This window comes from Etheostoma cragini, chromosome 9, assembly GCF_013103735.1.
Source record: "Etheostoma cragini isolate CJK2018 chromosome 9, CSU_Ecrag_1.0, whole genome shotgun sequence".
In the NCBI taxonomy this organism is placed as follows: domain Eukaryota; kingdom Metazoa; phylum Chordata; class Actinopteri; order Perciformes; family Percidae; genus Etheostoma; species Etheostoma cragini.
In genome coordinates, this window is record NC_048415.1 from 25,049,149 (window position 1) to 25,063,135 (window position 13,987).

A 13,987-nucleotide genomic window follows, 5' to 3' on the forward strand; every position below is an offset into this window, starting at 1 on the left:
GACAGACTATGCAACGCCACCACTAACAGGGACGTTGTAGAGCGTCCTCTGGTGGACAGACTATGCAACGCCATCACTCACAGGGACGTTGTAGAGTGTCCTCTGGTGGACAGACTAGGCAACACCAACACTCATAACATGGTTGTCCATTTTATTTTTATTTTTTTATTTTACTTTTTTTAAAATAATGTATCTATTAGAATTTTTCATTATACATTTTTTTTTATTTCTCATTTGTAATGGCGTGTGGGGAAAAGTAACTATATCGTTTTTTTTAATCGGCTCTTGCGCCTAAAAATTAATGAATTAGGACACTCTGAATTGTACACACCTACTTTTTTTTCTTCAGTTATTTATTTTTACCCCCCCATGATAAAAAGAAATGCTTTTGAAGGGAGCCAATGCACGTCCACACTCAACGTGTTAAAGCCCAGATTCAGAAAATGACTCTCTGTCTAGCGGTGATTAAAAAGTAATTGGGTAACTCCACCAACATGCCGCTCATAAGTCTGGTAATGGCTGTCTTGTGACTTAAAACTTTGCCATGTATAATTCACCACATCCCACTTACTTAACCCTTTCATTTAAGAATCGTTGAAGTACTGGTGTGGGTCAACATCTGTAAGCAAATTGAACCCTGAAAGGGTAAAATGATAATGAGTTACTTTGTTCACAGCTCCTGACAGAATCAAGAGGTTGGGCCCACGGATCCCTGGGGGGGGGGGGGGGGGGGGGGGGGGGGGGGGGGGGGGGGTGCGTGCTGTGTAATTAGGGCTGGGCAATACATTTATGAATAAAAATTGCGAAATGAGACTAGATATCTTCTTAGATTTTGGATATATCATAATATGGTAAGTCTTGTCTTTACCTGGTTTTACAGGCTGCATTACAGTAAAGTAACTGTAGCTATTTACTGTTACCCACTAATAATTTCTTGAATATTTATCAAAAATCTCACTGTGTAAATGACATTTTGTTAAAGCACCCATAGTCAACCATACAATATCAACATCAAGGTATTTGGTCTAGTATATCGTGATATTTGATTTTCTCTATATCGTCCAGGCCAATCTGTAATAGTCTAATTTTAACATCAACCCTTTCTTCCAGGCATTAAGACTGCCTATGTGAAGCAACACTCCGACACGGCCTTCATCGCAGCCCACTGTGAGATGATTCCCATCGAGTGGGTATGTCGCCGAGTGGCAACTGGATCCTTCCTCAAGAGGAACCCAGGAGTCAAGGAAGGCTTCCGCTTCTCCCCCCTGAAGATGGAGATGTTCTTCAAAGTGAGTCTGAGCCCTGGCCTCAACGGCCTCCATTCTGTTGTCAGCCTTTTGCAACTTGACTCAAAAGTGTCCCCGGAATTGTGAAATCCCATCCATCTTCATGTACCCGGTTGCTTTCTGATATAGGACGACGCCAACAACGACCCCCAGTGGTCAGAGGAGCAGCTGCTGCAGGCGAAGTTCTCTCTGGCTGGGCTCACTATCGGTCAGTGTGAGGTGGACATCATGAATCGCAGCACCGTGGCCATCTTTGAGATTCTGGAGAGGTCCTGGGCCACTCAGAACTGCACGCTGGTGGATATGAAGGTATGTGGTGCAACGCCGCCCCCTGCTTGTTAATCTGATGTCCTTTTTCTTAGAGCGTTTTTACACCGACAGCATTTAGGTCTGCTGAATCAACCTTGACGTGATCTGTACTCAAACCGCACTAACTATACATACTCCTCCAGACTTAGCTAATGTCCCCGGTAGTCACCTAGCTTAGCAGTCTGAGCTAATGTCTCCTGTAGTCACCTAGCTTAGCAGTCTGAGCTAATGTCTCCTGTAGTCACCTAGTTTAGCAGTCTGAGCTAATGTCTCCTGTAGTCACCTAGCTGAGCAGTCTGAGCTAATGTCTCCTGAAGTCACCTAGCGTTGCAGTCTGAGCTAATGTCTCCTGTAGTCACCTAGCTTAGCAGTCTGAGCTAATGTCTCCTGGAGTCACCTAGCTGAGCAGTCTGAGCTAATGTCTCCTGTAGTCACCTAGCTGAGCAGTCTGAGCTAATGTCTCCTGTAGTCACCTAGCTTAGCAGTCTGAGCTAATGTCTCCTGTAGTCACCTAGCTTAGCAGTCTGAGCTAATGTCTCCTGTAGTCAGGTTTTGTTTAGCAATCTGCGATGATGCAAACTGTAGCAGCTTGCAGAGTTTTCTATCACAGAAATGGTCTGCTGTCAAGCTCGCCATGCGTCACTCGTATCTCCATGGTAACACCAGCTGCCGCTAATGTTGGAGACAGACGCCGGCAGAGCAAAGTCTCAGTGACCAGAGCTGATGTATTGATGTGTCTTTCCAAACAACGTCTGATAATTTGAGCTGGTTTGACCACTAGACCAGAACACAGGACCTTCTTCCTGTATTTAATTTCTTGCTCCCGCCCAGAGACATATCCGACCAATAAGAGGGCTGGATGTTCTTGCCTGATTTGTAATCGGGTACATTTGGATTTTTCCAGGTGTGAAACCAAACCGACAGAAGCAACGCAATTTTATTTGTATTGCACTTTTCAGCAGCAGTGCAGTTCAAAGGGCAAACACCTTATTAAAAATTATATAAAAGATTTTGTACATATTAAGAACAGTAAAAATCCATTTATACAAAATTAAAATCATTTAATCAAATCAAGGTTGAGTCCCAGGAAAAAAAGCATGATCAGACCTGTCCCTGATGACCTCAGAGGCTTCTGTGGGTCGTAATTCACTAGCAGATCTGACAGGTAGTTTGGCCCTAAACCATTAAGTGATTTATAAACCAGATGAAGAATTTTGAAATCTATTCTTTGGGGCACAGAGTTCAGTGTAACGACTTCAGTATTGGACAGATGTGATCAGCTTCCCCTGTGTTAGTGGGGTCTCGAGCAGCTGCAGCGTTCTGACCGAGGGGAAATCGGTCCGGGTTTACGAACTCACCAAAGGAACTACAGGTGTGAAAACGCTCTTAGTGAACGCTTTGTGGCACCTTCAAAATTTCGCCTCGTCTCTCTTGCATGCAGATTGAGTTTGGCGTGAACGTGAAGACTCGAGAGATTGTCCTCGCTGATGTGATCGACAACGACTCGTGGAGGCTGTGGCCAGCTGGAGATCGCAGCCAGCAGAAGGACAAACAGGTCGGGGACTTGTCTTTTGGTCTTGCTGTTTCATTTTGACTCTTAACCGTGGTGTTGTCTTCTCGTCCAAATTGAAAATCAACATTTGTGATGCTTTTTATCAATGTTTTTTGAAAACTTTTTCTTATGTTTTTGTCTATTTTTTTACTTTATTTTTTTTAACACGTTGGGGGGAAAACTACGTAACACTTAACTTTTAAGTTTTTAGTTATTTTTGAAGTTTATGGTCAATAAAACTAATTTATAGGAAATTGTACCTATGTTTGTGTTAGAAAAGCAGAAATTATGAATTATTTAGACAAAAATTTAAGGAAAGTATGTCAACCTTTACTCAATATTTCAAAAGCACTTCAATGTTTTTTTTCAAATGCTATAAAATTGAATAAGACCCCCCCCCCCCCCCCCCCCCCCCCCCCCCCCCCCCCCCCCCCCAACTGAAAGTAGAGATTTGTACTGTTGTAATTAAGAGATTGTAATGTTCATCAACGTTCAGAATGTTAATCATGTTATTTTGGGGAATTAAAATATAACATTGATAAAGGAAAACAAAGGATGAAATTTAGGATAAAGCTGAAATAACAAATTTTCCCCACATCCTAGGTGTACCGAGACCTTAAAGAAGTGACCCCTGAGGCGATGCAGATGGTGAAGAGAAACTTTGAGTGGGTCTCTGAACGGGTCAAGGTACGCACTGAACCCGACGTCCCGATCTATCTTTATCCAGGCTTTGGTTTGCTTTGAATCAACATGGGGCTGGGCTGTTGATCCATATGTAATCCTGATTATGGTTTTTGTCTCCCACTGACCACAAACAGACGAATCAAGAAAACCATGATTTACCTCATTACGTTTTGCAAGTTAACGCTTAATTTCTCCTTTGTCTTGAATGGGGAAAAACATAAAGTTTAACAGGAAAAGTAAAGTTTAGTAGGCAAATTTCACAGTTGTATATTCTTAATTGTTGATTTATTTAACTTTTTTTAAGTTGAATAATTGCAACAATCTTCCCAGTCAATAAGAAGTAGTAGATTTTAATTTTGACCAAAATAATTCTGTTGATTTAGGGCTGCTCGATTATAGACACGTTAAAATATCTATTGTCTCTTTGTTGCAGAGGCTCTATTTTATCACAAATCTTGATTTTTTTTTTTTTTTTTTTTTTTGCATTGAATTTTTTTTTTTAATGCATTGAAGTGACTAATAGGTTTAAAAGATGCATTAAAGTGACTTTAGTTTTATAAGAAGAAATTGCACATTCATGCAACAGCCACAAGATATACATACATACATACATACATACATACATACACAGGCACTTGCATGGCACTAACCAAAAGTCTGTCTCCAGCTGCTACTGGAACCCCAGGCCAGCAGCAGGGTGGTGGTTTTGATGGGCTCCACCTCGGACATGGCTCATTGTGAAAAAATCCGGAAGGCCTGCACCTCCTACGGGATTCCCTGCCTCCTGAGAGTCACCTCGGCACACAAAGGTCCAGATGAGACGCTGCGCATCAAAGCGGAATATGAAGGTCTGTATTTGATCTATTTTTCTTTTGAAAGAAGGCAGGGTGAATAATTTTTCTCTATCGACCCACAATATCGCTGTGCTTTTCCCGCAGGCGACGGCGTACCCACTGTGTTTGTGGCTGTCGCCGGCAGAAGTAACGGCCTCGGTCCCGTGATGTCTGGAAACACGGCGTATCCTGTCATCAACTGCCCCCCTCTCACTCCAGACTGGGGGGCACAAGACGTCTGGTCATCCCTGCGTATGCCAAGCGGTAAACATAACACTTCCTACGTCTTAAATTGTTGATCCACATGTGAGTCCGTGTTGTGACCTAGTCTCATTTAGTCCAAGTCTTGGGTTATTTCTTTTGGGGGCAAGTCACAGATTACGTTAGATCCTGAACAATAAAGGGTTTTTAAGGCTAGTATTGACAAATATTTTGTCATTTAAAAAAAATCTAATGTGTGTATTTAAAAAAAAAAAAAAACACTGCAAAACACATTTTCCTAACACTGGTTATTTGTAGTTCTTTATGAGTCCGCATTAAAATAAGAATTTTAAAAATAAAATATTGTTTGTAATTTCTGATATACATAAAATGAATAAAAATACAATGTTAAGATATGAAACTTAAAGTCCTTGGACACAACAACCAAAAATCAGTTGCCAACAAGGATGTTGTAGAGCGCCCTCTGGTGGAGAAGCACCAACACTCATAAAATGGTTGGAGGGTTATTAATCAGCCATTCTAAATGCAAATGCTGATCGTTTGGAAAAAGGCTTTTTTTTTTTTTTTTTTTTTTTTTTTTAAACACCAAAGATAAATCCCTCGTACCTGTCGTATCCGATCAGGTTGTGGTCTGGCTGTCTGAAATTATCGATGAGCAGACGCCTGTACTACGAGTCAAGATTTGGCGTTGTCGCGGTAACTTCAGGTTCAAGTTGGGGCTTTCTGAATCACGACGGTGGATCAGTTGTTACCGGGTTAAATCGCCGTGGTAACTTATGCTGAACACTTAACCGGGTCGGGAGCCGGTTATTAATTAATACATATAAAAACCTATTCAAATGTGGGCTGAGTGAGTTTAGTCTTTAGAGTTTGTATGCTAAATGTTGGCTTCTAGAGCCGTGTGTTGCCAATGCTCACATCGGTTTGAATTATGTTTTAAAAAAAATAAATATCTATCTATCTATCTATCAACTGATATAATGGGCTAAAGCAGCAAGAGTTTATGGAAAGTAATAATTCTGGTCAGATCTTGTACCTGACGGAGTGATATTGATCAGGTTTACACCGTCGGCTTTACTTCCCAGCGTTCCGTCCTGTTTTAGGAAGCAGTATTGCGTTTTGCCTGTAAAACCCTGTCTGTGTTCATATTTATAGTGTGCTTTTATGTGAACCCTGCGGCTCTGTTGGAGGTTTGTGACGGGTCGTGCTGTGCAAACACCGCCTGTGTTGGGGGAACGTGCTGGATTGGGATTGAACTAGTTGTTTACCACCGTCGTGACACAGCTTATGCTGGACCACGGTTGTTAGGTAGGGGACCTGGGTAACTCAAATAAATCCAGGGAATGTTGATCTCGGGTTCCTAGTACAGGCTTTAGGTCTTGCATTCAGCGGTTTGCTTCCCCCCCCCCCCTTCTTGTGTGAAATCTTTTTAAATCTAAAAGTGATTACTCGTGGCGCAGACTCAACCATCATGGAGATCTGGTTTGAATAATGAGGTTTCCTCAAGGGCTCTTGTGGTCCTGATGTTACGTGTTGTTGCCATAGCGAAGGAGTTCAACTGACAGCCAGTCATCCATCCAGTCATGACCATCACATACAACCTTAAATTATATTTATTTTTTATATTTGAAGGCTAACATTCAAACTAAAAGTCCAGGTTGAGTCTCATTCGTTTGTTTTTTGTCAAGTTGCAAGTCATCAAAATGGTGATTCGTCTTGCCTACCTCTTGAGTTTATTCATCACAGCAACTGAGCCTTCCTCTGTTTACCCCCCCCCCCCCCCCCCCCCCCCCCCCCCGCAGGTCTTGGCTGCTCCACAATCCTCTCCCCCGAGGCCGCTGCTCAGTTTGCCGCGCAGATCTTCGGGTTGACTGACCACCTGGTGTGGTGCAAACTGAGAGCCTCCATGCTCAACACCTGGGTGTCCCTGAAGCTGGCTGACAAGAAGTTACAGGCCTGCAGCCTCTGAAGTGGTTCAGGACCCCTTTCCAGAGCTTTTTGTGCTCTTTTAGGGCTCCAGTCTGTCAATGTCATGTCTTTGTTTACCATGAAAACCCCACTAACGGTACATGTACTTTCTCACACAATGAATCATTCCATTAAAATCAGAAAATAATTATAAGCTTCCTAATTAAATGCTTCTGTGGTGATTTAATCCTATTGGACTTTTTAGACTAACATTTCGATTTTCATTGGATGAGACACTAAAAGCAAAAACATTATTCATGAATTCATAGAATTTCTATATTTTGGGCTTAGTCGAAAGAGGACATCCTAAACACACATTAGATCCCCTTATGATGTCATAGGGAGGCAAGGTGACCTCTCCTCTCTCTGCTTTAGAGCGAGAGAGAGATCCCTTTAGTATGTGCCATTTCTGTGGCTGTTGGGGGAGGGCGAAGTGGAGACTGGGAGGCTTGCTCCTTATGACCTCATAAGGAGCAAGATTCTAATACAGACCATCTGAGCTTTCATTTTCTCAAAAGCAGAGCAGGAGACCCAGGGCTTGATTTACACCTATCACCATTTCTAGCCACTGGGGGGATGCATGTTAATCTTAAAAAAAAAAACTCAAAGTGACATTTTCATACCATATTAAAAAAAAAAAAAAAAAAAATGTAATGGTGACACTGGTTAAACAAACGTGACAGGAACTTATGAACTAGGATGAAGAGCTGCTTCCCCAGTTGGTAGATATCTCTCTCAACCAAGATAATTTGTTTATCTGCTCAGTTGTTGGACCCCAACTCAGCCACAGGGGGGAGCCTGCATCTCTGGTCTCCATCCAAAACCTTAACCTTTCAATCTGTTCCAGTAGTTCGCAGCCAAGGGAATGAGTCAGAATATCATGCCACCATTTTATTTTTGACTCCTACTGTAGTACAGCTCTTCCTTTGATGATAAAGGATGGCTTTAATGACCTGTGGTGTGCTAAATCTTTGAAGTGTGGGTGGAAGTGGGAGGATGGAAGTGCTGAGGAGAGTGATACAGATGAGTGTGTGTGTAGTGATATCTGACAAATCCTCAGCATTTTAATTTGGAGTTGGATTTTAAGTTTAAAAATACAATTTGCTGCATGGAAGTCAGCTTTCCCATCCCTCAAATCTGTATGCAGCATAAAGATTAGAGGTAGAGCTGAAATGGACATAATGTGTAAGTCTCAGTGATTCCACATCTCCTTGACAACCGTAACATAGCAACAATCACTCTGTATACAATGCTGTGTTCCCTCTTGCATGCAGAGCTCTGTCAGTCCACTTTTTATATCTCTTTTATTCCCTTTCTCTCCTTGCTGGCATTTAACTATTTGACTACGTTCCATCCCCATGGATACAACAAGAGCTGAGATTTAACGAACCCAGCATGAATCAGCAAAATCTAGCCCAAGTAATTTGTGTGGTCATGACTTTGTCCTAGGCATGTTAAATTGATGCTTTATTGTAATAATAATAATAATGGGACAGCTAGTGTAATAAGAAGCAACAGAGGGAAACATGCAGTGACTGTCTCAAGACTCAAAAAAGCTATTTATTCAGCTCTCACTACAGTTTATTTACATGTTATGCAACAATAATTTTCATTTTCTGTTTGGTCTTGTGGACAAAATTTCTATATCATCCTATGGATGAACTAACATCATTAAAATTGTTGTCATTCTCCCTGTTTACCTCTGCTGGACGCACATGATCGCTCATAACATTGTCACTCCGGGACCGTCACACCTCCTCCGTTACTCCCTCTCATGTCCACTACTTGCTCCCTCTCTTTGCTGGTATACTACATCACCTTCCAGCTACCTCTGTTAACCATCTAAGCATCCATCTGGTCACAGCGCCCCCAGGTCGTGACACGAGCGGGACTTCTGCCTCATGAACTTGCTCACGTCTCGCTCTCGCGGGTACCGGGGCACAAGGCTGGACAGGAAACGCTTGGCACGGGAGGTGATGCTCCCCCGTTGGCTGCCGCTCATGTCCTCCGCACTGCTCCCCGGGGGCCAGGGGGACTGGCCCCTGGTTAGCCGCACCACGCACTCCAGCAGCTCCTGAGTACGGTGGTCCAGAGAGGCAGAGATCTCCAGATACAGACAGTTGAAGAGAGCAGCGCTGGACAAGGCCTCTGAGGGATTGAAGATGAATAAAAAGGCAGCCGTCACAGCTTTTAATATAATATATGATGTATCCTTTATTAGTCCCACAAGGGGAATTCAAATTTACACTCTGGTGTTATTACACACAGTGTAACACCTAGACAGGCACTAAATGGAGCGATCGCAAAGTGGGAGGGCTGCCCATGGAAAGGCGCCCCGATCAGTTGGGGGTTCGGTGCCTTGTCAGTGCCCTGGAGGTGAACTGGCACCTCTCCAGCTACCAGTCCACCACCATCCTTGGTTGAGGAGCAGCAAAACTTATTTCACATATGTGAAGAAGTTTTCTGTAGTCTCGCATTGCCGGAACTTCCTCCACAGCGCTGCGTAGGAGGGTCTGGCTAGTCCACACAGCCTTCCGGGATGGAAGGAAAACATGCTCTGGTTTATTGTTATTTCTTTAAACCAATCCCCATTGTCGTAGGCGGCGCTAGGCACTGGACAGACCCACAAAGCCTCTGCAAAATAGCCTCTGGAAGGAACTTGTTTTGGTGGAACATGTGTACGTTCAAAAGTAGTTTTAGTTGTGCAACAGAAAACTCAGATTGTACAGATAATAAAGCTAACTGTCTGGATTTACCCTGCACAGATTTTAGGAGCAGTTAGCTTAGTGCTGCCTAAGAAGATTGTGATTGGTTTAAAGAAATGCCAATTAACCAAAGCATGTTTTTTTCCAATGCAATTCAGTATGCTGTGTGGACTAGACCCTCCTGACCCAAACGACACCTGGGTACCACTGTCTGAACTAACATAGCATAGAGTTCATAAACTAGAAATTCCAAAACAGGTAGTATGGTTGAGATTAACATATGAAAGGTGCACCATACCTTGAGAGGTGACCTCACGCGTGCGAACAAGGTCACTCTTGTTGCCGACGAGGATGATGGGAGTTTGGGGCTGAGTCTCTCTCAGGAGAAGTCGGAGTTGAGCAGTGCGGTGGAAACTCCGCCTGTCAGTGACTGAAAACACCAGGACACACACCTCACACTGCAGAGCCGACAGGTCCTGAGAAACAGAAGGAGGCAGAGACACTGTAGTCGACATTCAAATATACTCTAAGGAAACTGACAGATAGGTCAGTGTATCTCTATGGTAGGATTTTTGTTACTTTTAAGAGATTTTTTGGCATTTTCAACCCTTATTTTTGACAGGACAGCTGAAGACATGAAAGGGGAGAGAGAGGGGGAACGACATGCAGCAAAGGGCCTCAGGCCAGAGCCAGACCCGGGCCCGCTACGTCGAGGAGAAATCTTCCACACACAGACAGCCGCTCCACCATCTGAGCTATCCGGCCTCCCTATGGTACGATATGTGCACTAAAACTGAAAGCAATCAAATGAGAGATCATTATCACACACAAGAACCAACCATAATCATTGAGAGTGACACTCGAGTCCAGCTTTCATGTCAAATTGACCTGTGAAACACTCTACTTTCCATTGCTCGCATACATATTGCAGTGAAAGCCTCATGTGCAGAACAATAGTGAACGTGCTGCCTGGAGAAATGGCGGACAATTGAGTGCTCTATCTAAAATCCCCAGTCAGCTTCCTCAGTCGGAAGTAAGGCGCTGCTGGCTTTTGTCACACAACATATTGGTGTTACAGTCAAAGCTCAGCATATTATCAATTTAAATGCCCTAGTACTTGTACAATTGGACCATTGATTGTGGTGTTGGCAGGGTTGGAGGGATGACGTCTAAAATCCATAACATGTGTCCTTGATCTTTTTCACATTTAGTTCTAAAAAAAAAAAAGCTTCATCGCCCCATCTTAAAAAGAATCTTTGACAAGACCATGGGACATTTGCACGTTGGTATCCTAGTCTATATCCACGATGTTTCTGTTGTTTTCTACCTTTCGGTGTTGGAATTTTGGAAAAACAAGTTCCCTTCCCGAGGCTACTTTGCAGCGGTACTGCAGATGATTAATTATATTATAGTTAGTATACGGTTAGTCTCGCTTTGCAAGAGCTTCCTCCACAGCACTGCAGAGGAGTACTTTTCATTCTCACTGCAGCAGTCGTTAGTGTACAGGATGTATGGGAGAGGAGAGAGGACACTGAAAATCACACGAGGTCCACTGGTAATACTGGTCCTGTGGGAATAAGGCTTAAGTAAAGATACAGATGCAATACTATAATTATAGTATGACAATTACTCATAAGGTGATTACAGTGTCTCTCACAACAAATAGCTCATTATCTAAAGAGTAACACCTGCAAATCCCCATATCAAAAAAGACAGATTGTGTCAGGAGTGTGTTTTTCTTACACATCCGCCTAAATCAAAAACATGAATGCAGTCATTTGGCACATCTGCTCTGTGGGCAGCTCTGACACACACTCTCTCTCTCTCTCACACACACACACACATCCACACACAGATGCTTCTGAACTGCACTCAAGGGAAAAGAGGAAAAGGTGTGCAAAACAACCTGATAATGAGGTTTCCTCAACCCGACGGAGCAGATTTAATGTCCTGTTTTTGCCACAGCGGTCCTCTGAGCTTGACATCCATTTTCTTCTACAGTGACGTCAAGTACAATAAACAATCCAATGCACTCCAGATATACAATATGAACTCATCTAAAATATGACGCATACACAATAAGTATCAGTTAATGTATCTGTTAACCTTTTGGCGTTTTAGCTCGTCCAACCGACAAAATATAGTCCCTTTAATCTCATTTCTTATGCTGTATGTTCAAATTTTGGTGTGAGGGGGTGAATGCTGTTCATTTTTCCTCATTCGGCTAGAAATCCAGGTACTAATTTCCCAGCTTATCTCCTGATAAAGCACACACATTATCATGTGCAGCACTGAAGTGCGGCTTCAAATAAAGAAAATAAATTTAGGCTGTAGTAAAAAAAATACGTCAAGAATCCAAACTGAAACGGTACATTTTTAGCGGCTTTGGAAAAAAAATCCCGAGGATTTGCCAGTCCTCTGGCCCTATGACAAGACCACATGTACTGTATAAATGCCAAATAAGCAACTTAGCACACTGTATACAGCTGCAGAGAGGCCTCAGCGACCTAATGAGGGAGCAGAGAGCAGGGAGTGTGGGGACAGGGAAGTGTTGTTTGGCTCACCTGTCTCCAGTTGTCATAGATAATGATGGTGCTCTCCTCATCATCCACGGTGACTATGCGCACGTAACCCTCCCCTAAGCACAGGGAGAGCAGCAGTTAGGTCTCACATGGGACATGGGTGCTGTGATTTATTTACCTGCTGCTCACTGTGAAAGCACTGTGTTATACTTTCCAGTAGGGCTGAACAATTTATTGTTTTCAAATTGAATAAGATACATGCTGGAATAATACATTTCACATATTGTTTACAGAAATGTCCTATTTTCAAATGATTTTTGTATAAGATGCAATATGTAGCTAAAATAAAAATTGCAAATGGAATCTTCAGCGCCATATTTGGTAGCAGAGAAATTTCAATTAGATTGGTTCACCACCAAATCGTTCAGCCTCACTGCTCTGCATGAGTCCTTTGTACCTTCGGAATCCACAGACGCAGTCCTGTCCAAGTCCCCGGCGAGGGCGATGGCCAGAGAAGACTTCCCCACGCCGTTCTGCCCCAGCAGGGCGATCCTGCACGGCCCATCACGTCTGCCCTCCACATCCACGGTCACAGTGTCAGCCAACGCTGGGTTGAAGCTGATTGGTGAAACAGAAGGTCCAGCTGCACCTGACGTCCAATCGCAGTCATCGTGGACAGCTTCTTCCCGTCTGAGCTGGTGCTTTATTGGCAGAGGAGTGCTTCCTCTGCGAACGGTGGGGGACCAGGTGGTGGACAGAGTCATTCTGTCACACTGGAGGAGAGAGGGACATGGAGGGACGCTCTCTTCATTGTACAACATGTCAAGCTAGTCTGTGTTCAGATGTGGTGTTTCTAATACAATCCTAAAAAACCAGCAGGCAAAGCCTTTGCTTGATGTTACAATACTCCAGCTATTTAGTATTTAGCACCTTTAAAAATCAGGGCACTTGCAGCAGAAGCAATGATATCCTGTCTTTTCGTTACTTCCATAAAAACACAATACAATTCCCATAGTCCAAGTCAATAGTGTATTTTCCACTGTCCCTGCTTCTTAAAACCTACCTCCGGCTCTCTATCCAAAATAACTCTGATGACATCATCAGGGTAATTTCCCAATTTAGATATCTTCAACAGGGGGTCCTCTGAGTCACTGCAGGGGGACTCCAAATTGTTGTTTATTTTATTAAAGTTATTATCAAAAATGAAAATGCCTTACATGAATCTAACATATTGTTAGTAAATATTAATCCCCACTGATGGTAGACTTACTGGCCTACAGTATATGGACTGTACATCCGGTAGTGAGACTATAGGCTGAGTAGCATCCCTCATGACAACACTGACCCTGGTGTACATCGGTTGAGTGCCTCATTTAAAAGAATAAAATAAAAAAGTGCCCCATTTATTGGCCACTTGGGGGCAGCAACAAGCTATTATTTACACACATAACACATCTGGAGCAACATTAGCATTCATCTGGATTCATGTTTGTGTAAATCCAATCCAGCTGCTTTTTTAAAAAGCGCTGGCTCCATCCAAAACCAATACTCGGGGACGGCGAGAGTGAACCCCAAAAGGAAAGTACAGGCCTATTGGGTAAAAACCAAATAATTAGTTGGAAGGATGCTTGGAAGGTGACACTTTACAATAAGGTACACAAAGAGGGTAGTTACTCTTTTTCAGAAAAAGGATAGTTACTGTTTTTGAAAGGCGAACAAATGATTAGTTACCCTTTGTCAGAAGGGTAGTTACCCTTTTTTTACGAAAAAGGGTAGTTACTGTTTTTACAAGAGTAACGAATGATTAGTTACCCTTATTCAAAAGGGTAGTTGCCCTTTATTAGAAGGTTTAGTTGCCCTTTTTCAGAAGGGTAGTTGCCCTTTGTTAGAAGGTTTAGTTGCCCTT

At 42.9% G+C, this 13,987-nt stretch overlaps 2 protein-coding genes across 3 annotated transcripts in view; one reads left to right on the forward strand and one right to left on the reverse strand.

The window, feature by feature from the left end:
- The window catches only part of paics (phosphoribosylaminoimidazole carboxylase, phosphoribosylaminoimidazole succinocarboxamide synthetase), a 13,632-nt gene extending 6,610 nt beyond the window's left edge, over positions 1-7,022 (forward strand). For both annotated transcript variants that reach the window (XM_034880901.1, XM_034880902.1), the window contains exons 9-15: positions 1,111-1,289; positions 1,416-1,595; positions 3,037-3,150; positions 3,751-3,834; positions 4,499-4,679; positions 4,770-4,928; positions 6,689-7,022. In XM_034880901.1, the coding sequence (XP_034736792.1) occupies positions 1,111-1,289; positions 1,416-1,595; positions 3,037-3,150; positions 3,751-3,834; positions 4,499-4,679; positions 4,770-4,928; positions 6,689-6,855 (1,064 nt within the window). In that variant the 3' untranslated portion in view covers positions 6,856-7,022. The remainder of the gene's footprint in view (positions 1-1,110; positions 1,290-1,415; positions 1,596-3,036; positions 3,151-3,750; positions 3,835-4,498; positions 4,680-4,769; positions 4,929-6,688) is intronic.
- Positions 7,023-7,754: 732 nt separating this feature from the next.
- Positions 7,755-13,987, reverse strand: part of LOC117950173 (GTP-binding protein REM 2-like) — a 7,297-nt gene continuing 1,064 nt past the window's right edge. The window contains exons 3-6 of the mRNA XM_034880954.1: positions 12,539-12,854; positions 12,124-12,197; positions 9,858-10,035; positions 7,755-9,002 (exon numbers count right to left, since the gene is read on the reverse strand). Of these exons, the coding sequence (XP_034736845.1) occupies positions 8,713-9,002; positions 9,858-10,035; positions 12,124-12,197; positions 12,539-12,854 (858 nt within the window). The 3' untranslated portion in view covers positions 7,755-8,712. The remainder of the gene's footprint in view (positions 9,003-9,857; positions 10,036-12,123; positions 12,198-12,538; positions 12,855-13,987) is intronic.